This window comes from Pituophis catenifer, unplaced genomic scaffold (assembly GCF_029215685.1).
Source record: "Pituophis catenifer annectens isolate HBS135680 unplaced genomic scaffold, rPitCat1.0.hap2 SCAF_1, whole genome shotgun sequence".
Classification (NCBI taxonomy): Eukaryota; Metazoa; Chordata; class Lepidosauria; order Squamata; family Colubridae; genus Pituophis; species Pituophis catenifer.
Window position 1 is genome coordinate 81,831,244 of NW_027256881.1, and position 12,485 is coordinate 81,843,728.

Here is a 12,485-nt window from a genome sequence, read left to right on the forward strand (position 1 = left end):
TTCTTCTTTAGGCATCTCAGGAAATTCTGTTGATTGGATGTAATCTTCTTTTCTCTTCCTCTGAGTCTGATATTCTATTAACTTTTCTTGGTTTTCATCTATAAGCCCAATTTCTAAATCTTTTATTGTTGAATGTTCTGTTTCAAGAGATCCTACTGGATGATCTCCTGAGACAATACTTCCTAGCATGATGTTTTGAGTCTCTGTTGAAACAACTACATCCGCTTTTAATTGAGGCTTTAAATCATATTTCTTACTTTCCATTTCATTTACATTCTCTTTCACAGTTTCAAGATCAGCATCTGTCTTTCTGAAATTCCATTTTTCTCTATCTTCAGATTCTATAGAACATGAAGGCATTTCTTTTGCTACTTCAGTGGCTTCTTCTGTCTCTGAATTTACAGTTGTTGGCTGAATTTCATGATTTTTCTCTTCTGCCAGAGAAACTTGCTGACTAACTTGTAAAACTTCCTGAATTCCGAATTCATTTAAACCCGTTAGACAGAGTTCACTCTTCTGCTTTAAAGGAGAAATGGCTGTGTCAGGCTGAACATATTTTGGAAATTCAGTAGAGGTCGGGACTCGTTCTGAAGTCATCACCTTTTGCTCAGCTTCTTCCTGAGATGAAGATGGATGCAGCTCCATTTCTGGAGGTGATTGAGATGTACCTGTCTGGAGTGAATCTTCTCTGGTGCATCTTTCTGCTGATTCTTCTGCAAATTCATCAGACGGTATTTCTTCTGAAGTCATCATCACCTTTTCCTCACTTTCTACTTCTGATGAAGATTTTGGCAGCTCTATTTCTGGAGGGGATCCAGATGTACTCATCTGGTGTGCACCTTCTCTAGTGCATTTTCCTTCTGATTCTTCTGAAAAGTCAGTACAGGGGATGCCCTCTGAAGTCATCATCTTTTCCTCAGTTTCTTCTTCAGATGAAAATTTTGGTAGCTCCATTTCTGGAGGAGATCCAGATGCACCCATTTGGAGTGCACCTTCTCTAGTGCGTTTTCCTTCTGATTCTTTCGGAAATTCAGTAGAGGGGATGTATTCTGAAGTCATCACCTCAGCTTGTTCTTCAGATGAAGATTTTGGCAGCTCCATTTCTGGAGGGGATCCAGATGAGCCTGTCTGGAGTGCTCCTTCTGCGGTGCATCTTCCTTCTGATTCTTTTGGAAATTCAACAGAGGGTATTTCTTCTGAAGTCATGTATTCTGAAGTCATCACCTCAGTTTGTTCTTCAGATGAAGATTTTGGCAGCTCCATTTCTGGAGGGGATCCAGATGAGCCTGTCTGGATTGCTCCTTCTGCGGTGCATCTTCCTTCTGATTCTTTTGGAAATTCAGCAGAGGGTATTTCTTCTGAAGTCATCATCACCTTTTCCTCAGTTTCTACTTCTGATGAAGATTTTGGCAGCTCTATTTCTGGAGGGGATCCAGATGTACTCATCTGGAGTGCACCTTCTCTAGTGTATTTTCCTTCTGATTCTTCTAAAAAGTCAGTACAGGGGATGTCCTCTGAAGTCATAATCTTTTCCTCAGTTTCTTCTTCAGATGAAAATTTTGGCAGATCCATTTCTGGAGGGGATCCAGATGTACCCATCTGGAATGCACCTTCTGTGATGCATCTTCCTCCTGATTCTTCTGGAAATTCAGTAGAGGGGATGCCTTCTGCAGGCATCACCTTTTCCTCTGTTTGTTCTTCAGATGAAAATTTTGGCAGCTCCATTTCTGGAGGAGATCCAGATGTACCCATCTGGAGTGCACCTTCTCTGGTGCATTTTCCTTCTGATTCTTCTAGCACTGAATCTATTTTCTCTGAAAATGCCATTTCATTAGGATCAGGATACATAATTACAGTTTTACTCTTCTGCTTTGAAAGAGCCATGGATTCGTGTTTAAACTGAGTAATTGCATTCTGGATTATTATCTGCACAAGTTTATAAGCCCGAGACTCTATTGTTTCAGGCAGAACATCTTTCCGAAATTCAGTAAAGGGAATTCTTTCTGAAGTCATCACCTCTTCCTCAGTTGCTTTATCAGCTGAAGATGTTGGCACCTCCATTTCTGAAGGGGATCCAGATGTACTTGTTTGGAGTGCCCTTTCTCTGGTGCATCTTCCTGATGCTTCTTCTAGCACTGAATCAATTTTTTTTGAAAATGCCAGTGCATCAGGATCAGGGTACATAACTACAGTATCACATTTCTGCTTTGAAAGAGCCATGGACTCTTGTTGAAATTGAGCAACTGCATTCTGGATTATTATCTGCACAATTTTGTAAGCCTGAGATTCTATTGCTTTAAACTCAACACTTTTTGGAAATTCAACACTTTTTGGAAATTCAGCAGAGGAGATTCTTTCTGAAGTCATCATCACCTTTTCCTCTGTTTCTTCATCAACTGAAGAAGTTGGCACCTCCATTTCTGGACGGGATCCAGATGCACCTGCCCAGAGTGCATCTTCTCTGGTGCATTTCCCTGGTGATTCTTCTAGCACCAAATCTATTTTCTCTGAAAATGTCATTGCATCAGAATCATGACATAGAACTGCAGTTTCACTCTTCTGCTTTGAAAGAGCTATGGACTCTTGTTGAAATTGAGCAACTGCATTCTGGATTATTATCTGCGCAATTTTGTAAGCCTGAGACTCTGTGGTTTCAGGTTGAACCTCTTTTGGAAATTCAGTAGCGGGGATTCCTTCTGAAGTCATCCCATTTTCCTCAGTTTCATCAGCTGAAGATGTTGGCAACTCCATTTCTGGATGTAATCCAGATGAACCTATCTGGAGTACACTTTCTCTGGTAAATCTTTCTGCTGATTCTTCTAGCATTGAATCTATTTTCTCTGAAAATGCCACTTTATCAGGATCAGGATACAGAACTGCAGTTTCTCCTTTCTGCTTTAAAAGAGCCACCGACTCGGGTTGAAACTGGGCAAGTGCATACTGGATTATTATCTGCACAATTTTGTAAGCCTGAGACTCTGTGGTTTCAGGCAGAACAATTTTTGGAAAGTCAGTAGATGTTGAGACTCCTTCTGAAGTCATTACTTTTTGCTTAACTTCTTCCTGAGCTGAAGAAATTGGCAGATCCATTTCTGGAGGGGATCCACATGTACCAGTCTGGAGTGAATCTTCTCTGGTGCATCTTCCTTGTGATTCTTCTGTAAATTCAGCAGAGGGTATTCTTTCTGATGTCATCATCACCTTTTCCTCGGTTTCTTCTTCTGATGAAGATTTTGGCAGCTCCAATTCTGGAGGGGAGCCAGATGTACTCATCTGGAGTGCACTGTCTCTGGTGCATTTCTCTAGTGATTCTTCTAGCGCCGAATCTATCTCTTTTGAAAATTCCACTGCATCAGAATCAGGATACAGAACTGCAGTTTCACTCTTCTGCTTTAAAAAAGCCATGGGCTCTTGTTGAAATTGAGCAACTGCACTCATTTCCTGTGCCACTTTTAAACTCTGAGATTTGATTGTTTCAGGCTGAACATCTTTTGGAAATTCAGTAGAGGGGATTCTTTCTAAAGTTATCACCTTTTGCTCAGCTTCTTCAACAGGTGAAGATGTTGGCAACTCCATTTCTGGAGGGGATACTGATGAACCTATCTGGAGTACACTTTCTCTGGTGCATCTTCCTGCTGATTCTTCTAGCACTGAACCTATTTTCTCTGAAAATGCCACTTTATCAGGATCAGGATACAGAACTGCAGTTTCTCTTTTCTGCTTTGAAAGAGCCACAGACTCATGTTGAAACTGGGCAAGTGCATACTGGATTATTTTCTGCGCAATTTTGTAAGCCTGAGACTCTGTTGTTTCAGGATGAACATCTTTTGGAAAGTCAGTAGATGTTGAGATTCCTTCTGAAGCCATCACCTTTTCCTCAGTTTCTTCTGATGAAGATGGTAGCAGCTCCATTTCTGAAGGGGATCCAAATGTACCCACCTGGCGTGCACCATCTCTGGTGCATCTTCCTGCTGATTCTTCTAGTACTGAATCTATTTTCTCAGAAGATGCCACTTTATCAAGATCAAGGTACAAAACTGCAGTCTCACTCTTCTTCTTTAAAAGAGGCATAGACTCTTGTTGTAGTTGACCAACTGCATTCTCAATTATGATCTGTGCAATTTTGTAAGCCTGAGACTCTATTGTTTCAGGCTGAACATCTTTTGGAAATTCAGTAGATGTTAAGACTCCTCCTGAAGTCATCACCTTTTGCTCAATTTCTTCAACAGATGAAGATTTTGGCAGCTCCATTTCTGGAGGAGATCCAGATGCACCCATCTGGAGTGCACCTTCTCTGGTGTATCTTCCTGCTGATTCTTCTAACACTGAATCTATTTTCTCTGAAAATGCCATTGTGTCCGGATCAGGACACAGAACTGCCATTTCATTCTTCTGCTTTAAAAGAGCCATGGACTCTTGTTGAAACTGAGCAACTGCTTTCTGGATTATCATCTGCACAATTTTGTAAGCCTGAGACACTATTGTTTGAGGTTGAAGTTCTTTTGGTAATTCAATAGAGGGAATTCCTTCTGGAGTCATCAGTTTTTCCTTAGTTTCTTCATCAAATGAAGATTTTGGCACCTCCATTTCTGGATGGGATCCAGATGCACCCATCTGGAGTGCACCTTCTCTGGTGTATCTTCCTGCAGATTCTTCTAGCACTGAATTTATTTGCTGATAAAATGCCAGTTTATCAGGATCAGGGTACAGAATTGCAGTTTCACTCTCCTGCTTTGAAAGAACCATGGACTCTTGCTGAAATTGGGCAATTGCATTCTGGATTATTATCTGCACAATTTTGTAAGCCCGAGACTCTACTATTTCAAGCCAAACGTCTTTTGGAAATTCAGTAGAGGGGGTTCCTTCTGAAGTCATCAGCTTTTGCTCAGTTTCTTCTTTAGCCAACAATGGCTGAATGGTTACTTCTGTCAGACTCGCACTAATCCCCTTTTCATCAGACAACTTAATTCTTTCAGCAACAATTTGCAACATTTCCTGTGTTTGTTTATTTAATTCTTCCAGGTCTTGCTCATTTTCTTCGATCTCCTGCACTGGTGTAGCTATTTCTGTAGTATCAGGAGACTCAGTTAGCCTTGAAACTGCTGAAATCATTTCGGTTGTCTCTTCAGCACAAGACATTTCAGTTGTTTCTTTAGGACAAGACACTTCAGTTGTCTCTTCAATGATTGAAGCTTCTTCCCTAGCTGTAACTGCTTCTGAGGTTAACTCCAGGTCGCCGATTATACTATCACCACTAATATCCTTTCTCATTTGTGGCACAAGTTTAGTAACCTCTGCCGTTTCTTCAACAATTCCAGTTCCAAAAATCTGCTCAGACTGTTCCTCATCATCATTCACACATTCAGTGGATGTGGTCACAGCAGCTGGTATCCAAGATGGGGACCTTTCTTCAATACTTATAATTGCTCTCTCACCTTCTAGCACTGAGACAGCAACTGCATGAACTAATCCTTCAGTGACCTGCCGAGTTATTGATGTACTTTCTGACTTTTCTATATTTTGACTTGGAATTTCCTTATCCATATCATCTTGCTCTGCTTTTTGAGCTTCAAATTTCTCTTGCTCAGCAGCATCATACTCTGATAAAGGAACCACAGCTGGAACATCAAAGTCCTCTTCATTTGTTCCTGTCATTTCTTCTCCAGCTTCTAGAACAGGAGCATGTTCTGGTATTCCATCAGACTTTTTCTTCCTACGACCAGGCATTAATTTTTTAAATGAAACCCAGGATTCTTCTTTTCCAGCATCCCCATCTAAGGTAGCATGTTCTAAACTTGAAACTGTGATGGGTTCATCATTTTTCTCTTCCATCCTTGTTTTAGATTTTCTTCTTGGAGTTACTAGTCTTTTAAAAGATTCCCATGTTGAAATTCCCTCTGTTTCAGATGGGCTTCCTGCTTGTTCTGGCGAAGAACTTCCTTGTCCTTGATCACTTTCATGTGAGTTAGTAAAAATAGTATCGTGTACTGCTTCTTTATTTGGTGCACTCTCATCTAATTTTTGTTCATCTTGAGCAAGTCTTTGTCCGGTTTCTTCATCAGAAGATGAAGATTTTCTGCTTCTTCTCTTTGATGAGCCTACACAGATCAAAGCTTCCCATGATACAGAAGTATCAACTTTTTTCCTGGGCTCATCTGTACTTTTTTCTATTTTTTGTTCCTCACCATTTTCTTTAATATCTTCCTGTTCATCATTAGGTGCACTTTCAGTTGTCTTATCAAGTTCTTCTTCTCTGTCGCCTTCAGAAAGTCTCCTAACCCGTTTCTTAGGAGTCACCATTTTTTTAAAAGATGCCCAAGGTGTAACACTTTCTCTTTTCTTCTCTGCATCTGAAGGAAACCCTTCTTCTGCCTCAGGAATCTGTGCAGCATCGGAGGACTTTTCTATGGATTCTGTTATTTCTTCAGGAGAAGAAGCAGAACTCTCTCCCCTTGGGTCATCTGGACTTTCTGCAGTATCAGACAACTGCTGTGTTTCTTCTGCTGCTTCCTCTGGTTTAGCTTCCTTCTTTCCTTTACGTTTCTTTCTTGACAATTTCTTTAAGCCAGGACCCGTGAAAAGCTTTTTTAAAGGGCTGCCTTGCATCTTGGCTTTTTCTTGAGATGACAGCAATTCTACCTCACTTGTTATTATGCCTTCTGGAGGTTTGTCTGCTGCTGCATCAAGACTGCTTGGATCAGTTTGGATGAAGTGTTCGTTCGCTATTTCAAGAACTGTTTCTGTGACTTTTACCTGTTCGACGGTGGGCTGTTCTTTATGAAAGTCATCGTTTGTTTCCACTAATTGTTCAAGAACTAGTTGCTCTTTTTTAGTTATTTGGGGTTCTTCTTCTGTCACAACAGCTCTAACATCAATATTTATCTCACTAGGTTTTTCATCAAAAATCTCTGTGGCCAGAGGAGCCTTTGGTTCTGATTTTTCCTGTATTATTTCAGAAGGTTCCTCAGGTTTTTCTATTGCTACTGGAGACAGTGAATCCAGTTGGTTTATTTTTTCTTCAAATACTTCATGTAGCAGTTCTGTTTTTGATTCATGCAACGCAACAATACTTCGCTCTATGCCCATTAGACTTTTTTGCACTTGTTCCAATTTTTCCTTGGACTCCAGGTCAGTCTCCCCTTCCAAGATTATATCCATTTCTTTTATATTTTCAGCCAGTTCTTCTGCTGGTGGTTGCTCCCTGGGAGTAGCAGCTTCTTTCAGATCGGTTTCTGATGAGACTTTCCTCTCTTTCTTGCTTTCCATTTTTTCATCACTGGCTTCAAAAGAAATGTCTTTATTTATATTTTCAGCCAGTTCTTCTGCTGAGGGTTGCTCGCTGGGAGTAGCAGCCTCTTTCAGATCAGTTTCTGTTGGAATTTCGACCATTTTTGTTTCTTCTTTCCTTTTTTTCTCACCTTCTATTTTTTCATCACTGGCTTCAAAAGAAATGTCTTTATTTATATTTTTATCTGGCTCTTCTGCTGATCGTTGCTCACTGGGAGTAGCAGCTTCTTTCAGATCAGTTTCTGTTGGAACTTCGACCATTTTTGTTTCTTCTTTTCTCTCTTCCTCACTTTCCATTTTTTCATCACTGGCTTGGCAAGAAACTTCTGTCCCATCTTTTTCTGGTGTCAGTTTTTCTTTTTCTAATTCTTCTTCAACAATTATTACCTCTGTTGTCACATCTTTCTCCATTTCCTGTTCTTGTTTTTCTTTCTCAGATTGCACTTCTTCTTTAGATTTTCTGAAGCTTGTCCTTTTTCTAAACCCAGCCCAACTCTGAGTAAAAAATTTTCTTAGAGGTGATGCAGTTTCATTGTTTAATGGGCTTACCGGAGACTCTGGAGATTTAATCCCATTGTTTTTAATTTCTGCCTCTTTGCTTTCTGCGTCAACAGGGCTTTCTGCTACTTTCTCAGAGGAGGTTTCTCGTTCCATCTCCTCAGCCTGAGTTTCTTCCTCAGTCTTCTCTACAGAGGCAGTGATTTCACTTTCTGTGGCTTCTCCCACTGTCTCTGTCTTGAATTCTTTATAGTCTCCAGCCACATCACTTGACCCTTCTGCAACCTCTGGCTTTACATCCAATAGCTGAACAGGTTCAGCTTTCTCTGTTTTATCCTTCTTAACTGTAAATTTGAATCCAACTAGTTTAAAAACCTTTTTAAATCCAACATCATTTGATGGAGATACACTAGGTTGATCTTCTTTTTCTTCTGATTCCAGCTGTTTATTAGCATCTTCTGTGTCTTTCTGTACCTCATCTTCATTTGACTTGTCATTTAATTCTGGTGGGCTGATCTTGATGTTTTCAGTGGATTCCTCTTCCAGAATTAAATTTGCAGCTTTTGTTTCACCAACTGTAAAAGATATTCAAAGATGATAGAGTTAGAAGTGCCATTATTATCTTTAATTATTAACATTACATTACAGAAGTATAATCATCCCTTACTTTGTTATCCAATAAATTTCCTGGATGTAGGTTCTGATCATGTTGTAACTGTCTGTTGCAAATGTACGAAAGATAATGTATAAGTGGATTTAAGTCTCACTTCATTTTTGAAGTGATAAATTTTGTATTTATAATAGAAAAAACAGCAATAGATATTAATCTCGAAGAAAATTTCAATCCAGATTTTTGTTTGCTTACCATTTTTTTTGAACGCTTATTACCTCATAATTTCCTTAGCTGCCTCATCCTTTCTAAAGAAGTGAAATTCAGATTATGTTTTTAAGACATATAGTGTTCAGAACTAAACTAGAAAGAGTTTTGTAGTACAAAATTGTCTTTGTCTAAAAAATATTTTTAGAAGAATCAGATTCTTAACTGATTATATGTTTTAGAAGAAAAGGCAGAGTGTCAGTAATGAAAACAGGTACTAGGTGAACATACTACATGTAAAAGTGATTTGGAGACATTAGAAATTGTTGATATAGAAATAACATTAGCAAACACCCTACATTTCAAATGTCTTCTGGAAAAAGAAAGGTCTCGTTCCAGGTCAGCTTTTACAGATGTTTTCAAGACACAAATAACTAAATTGGCAAATCCAGTAACTATTATAGGGTTAATAGTCAAGGCAAAAACAAGATACAAAACTTTACTCAAATAGTACATAAAAAGGTAAAGGTTCCCCTCGCACATATGTGCTAGTTGTTCTGACTCTAGGGGGTAGTGCTCATCTCTGTTTTGAAGCCGAAGAGCCAGCGCTGTCTGAAGACAAATAGTGCACGGATATGTCTATATGAAGGGAAATTTGCTTAAGAAACCTCACCTTCCCTTCTCTGCTTCATATATTGTATATTTTCAAGGAATAATCAGGAAATTATATATATGTAAGAATTTAAATATGCAAGCAGAGTTTGAAGTTGAAAATATAACCTTTTTAGTGAGCTGCTTTCTATTTAGATTACAGCGTTAATGAGAACAGGATCTAAATACTGAAACACATTTCATATTTTAATCTGGTTCAGTCATCATGTGGCTGAAAAATGTGAAGCTATGCTTAGCCTCATACTCTCTTTTCCTTTTATACACTGATTTTCCTAGTTTGTGTTGGACACATCATTCCCATCCGCCAAATTGTTACCTTCATGGTGCAGAATGGAAAAGGGATTATCTGATGTCCTACTTCCCATCTCTTTTCAGCAATTCTTCTGTACATAAAAGGATTAAATCTGACACAGTCTAAGGCCACTTCCTTTCAGACTGTTCATGCTAATTAACCACAGCAGTCTCCCAGTGGCTTTTTAAAGTTTGGTGCCTTTCAATATAGATATATTGATAGATAGATATATGAAATGTAAATTATTGATATTATGTGCTCTGCCCTTTTTATTTTGTCTATTGTTGATCTTTCTGTCTCTTTCTCTGCTTTAACCATTTTTTGCTCCTTTTGCCAGTTAATTGTTGATAAACTGCTGATACCTAATAAACAGCAAGCTAAATTTTTGCTACCTGAATTAAGTGTGTGCTCCGTCTGATCTGAATAAATGAAAATGATTGGGGATGAGCTGGATGCAAACCTAAGTAGAAATTACCAGTTTATTTACCGCTTTTATATTTTACCTCTTTAGAAAAACTCAAGGCTTTGAATAATAAAACTAATAGGAAAAATAGAATTATAATTAGACATAATTAAACATAACTGAATTGGAACTAAAATACATTAATAAAGAGACAACCTACTATTAGAATCATTTGGGCAGATACACAAGTTTAAATACCAATTGCTCACCTAAATAAAAATGCCACTAGGAAAAGAAAAAAGAAAAAGGAAGCTTGATGGTCCTTGACAAAACTTTCTAATTATGAATGCAGGCACTGAAAACTCATGGTGATAGCATTAAGTAAAGGCCAAGAGGGCTGGCACACTAAAAAGAAGCCCAGGAAGACTTGTAAGAGAGAAAGAAAAGAAAGAAAGAACAGAAAGAAAACCAAATAGTAACCAGTGATATTGCTCTAGCAAAAGATCACATGCTTCATATAACAAATCCTAATTCCCTAGTTGGTCTTGTTTGGCCTAGGAAACAAACGAAGCAGAAGAATGATGTCAGTTTCTGCCAATACAATGATATTTTCATGGCTAACAGAGTCTTCAAACAACTAAACCAACAGCTCTATAAATGTACATCACCCAAACGAGTCCATAGAAATTAGTATTGATAAAAGGAGGTGGAATAATTCAGTTATAACAGCAAAGATGTGGCCAAAGGCTGAATGTGGGATGTGTTCACAAACTGCTCGTGTTCAAATTCTAAGTCAAGGTAAAGCAGAAGGAAGTAAGCCAGTTTGCATGGTATGATTTTGAATATATATCCCTGTCATTTTCAAGGGGAACATCAAAAATTGTTTTGAAGTCCTGAACCTCCTTGACAGGGAATCAGAGGAACTGTGGAATGAATTTAAGGAAGTTCTTAAGATTAATATGAAAAGAGGCTACTAAAGACGTAGGAATAGAAAAACCAAATTGGACATAAGAACAAATAGTGGAAATTGTCATGAAGAGAAACCAAAGCCAAAAACACTCAAAGATCACAGGAAGGAACTTAAAAAGAATTTCAGAGACTCGTTAGAACAGACAAGAAACAGTACTGCTATGATATCTCAACAGCTATCAAAGATGAAAAAGCATGGGGGGGGGGAGGGGGGGAAATGAGGAAAATTTTCCAAAAGGTCTCTGCAGTAAAAAGGTGCTCAACCTCGAATATGTATGCTAAAGAACATCAATGGATAGATATTAAATCATTCAGAGATGATAAAGGTAGGAGTATAAAGGTAGGAGTTCATTAGAGATGTTAATATCTGAGATACCTTAGAAGACATTCCATATTTGTAAGTACTTCTAGATCAGCACTCCCGTCATTCTCAAACTGAAAGCCTACAAGAAATTGATGGAATTTTTACAGAAATATAAAATATAAAGTAAAGATTCTGTGCTTTGCTTTTAAATTTGGAGAACGATGCAGTGGCCAAAAGATTGGAAGGAGTTCAATCTAAATAGCAATACAAAGAAGAGATTTAACAGAGTGTGAAGACTATTCTTAACTTTACATGCTGGCAAAATAATGTTTAGATATAGAGGTATCACATATTTGCATATTATTGAGACAATATTACTTATAGTTGTCAGATAACTTAGCCAACAAATACCAAAAAGAGATAACTGAGAGAGCCAACAAATACCTTGATGACACAGATAAACCTCCAGGTGGCCTCAACAGCTCTCTAAAAGAATGCAAATGACTAGCTGTCTGCTAGGAGTATACATCATGCCATTCCCCACCATCCAATCAGAGCTGAAAAAGCTTCTTGGATGAGAAGCAAAACGTCTTCAAAGAAAAACCAGAAAGTCCGGTTGCCTCTTGAAAAAACCCCTTGGGGACAACCATGATGACTGAGAATCTCCATAGACAAATACCAAAAAGTAGTCACATATTAAGACACATATGACAACCATGTGAAGTTGTAGAAATGTCCTCAGGAAAAAGGAAGTCCCAGAAAATCCCACTATCTTTACAAGAGACCTACACACAGGATACAAAATCAACAATACCTATAGAAGATGGTGAAACAAATGGGTTCCATGTCAGCAAAGGAGAAAGGCTGTATACTTTGTCCTTATTTATTGAAGCTTTATTGAAGGAAGCTGCATTGAAAAAAATTAACGTGATTTCACAACTGGAGGAATAAACCTGTAGTATGCTGCTGACTGCTCTGACAGCTGAAAATGAACATGATCTACAAATTCTAGTAATGAAAATCAAGGAACACCATAAATATAGCAAAAGAGCAAAACACAGTAACCAGCCTTAGAATTGATAACATATTCAAGAGGTAGACAAATTCTGCCTATTAGGAATCAAGCAACAAGAGGCACCAGAAGTCAAGTCATATACCACAGACTAACCCAGTCTATATTTTAATATTTTACATTTTAATGTATATTTCTGCAAAACTACATAAAACAAACATCTACTGTACT

General features: G+C 38.3%; 1 protein-coding gene across 1 annotated transcript in view; it reads right to left on the reverse strand.

Moving 5' to 3' along the window:
* Positions 1 to 454: 454 nt before the first annotated feature.
* Positions 455 to 12,485, reverse strand: part of AKAP12 (A-kinase anchoring protein 12) — a 57,282-nt gene continuing 45,251 nt past the window's right edge. The window contains exons 3-4 of the mRNA XM_070931611.1: positions 513 to 8,360; positions 455 to 471 (exon numbers count right to left, since the gene is read on the reverse strand). Of these exons, the coding sequence (XP_070787712.1) occupies positions 455 to 471; positions 513 to 8,360 (7,865 nt within the window). The remainder of the gene's footprint in view (positions 472 to 512; positions 8,361 to 12,485) is intronic.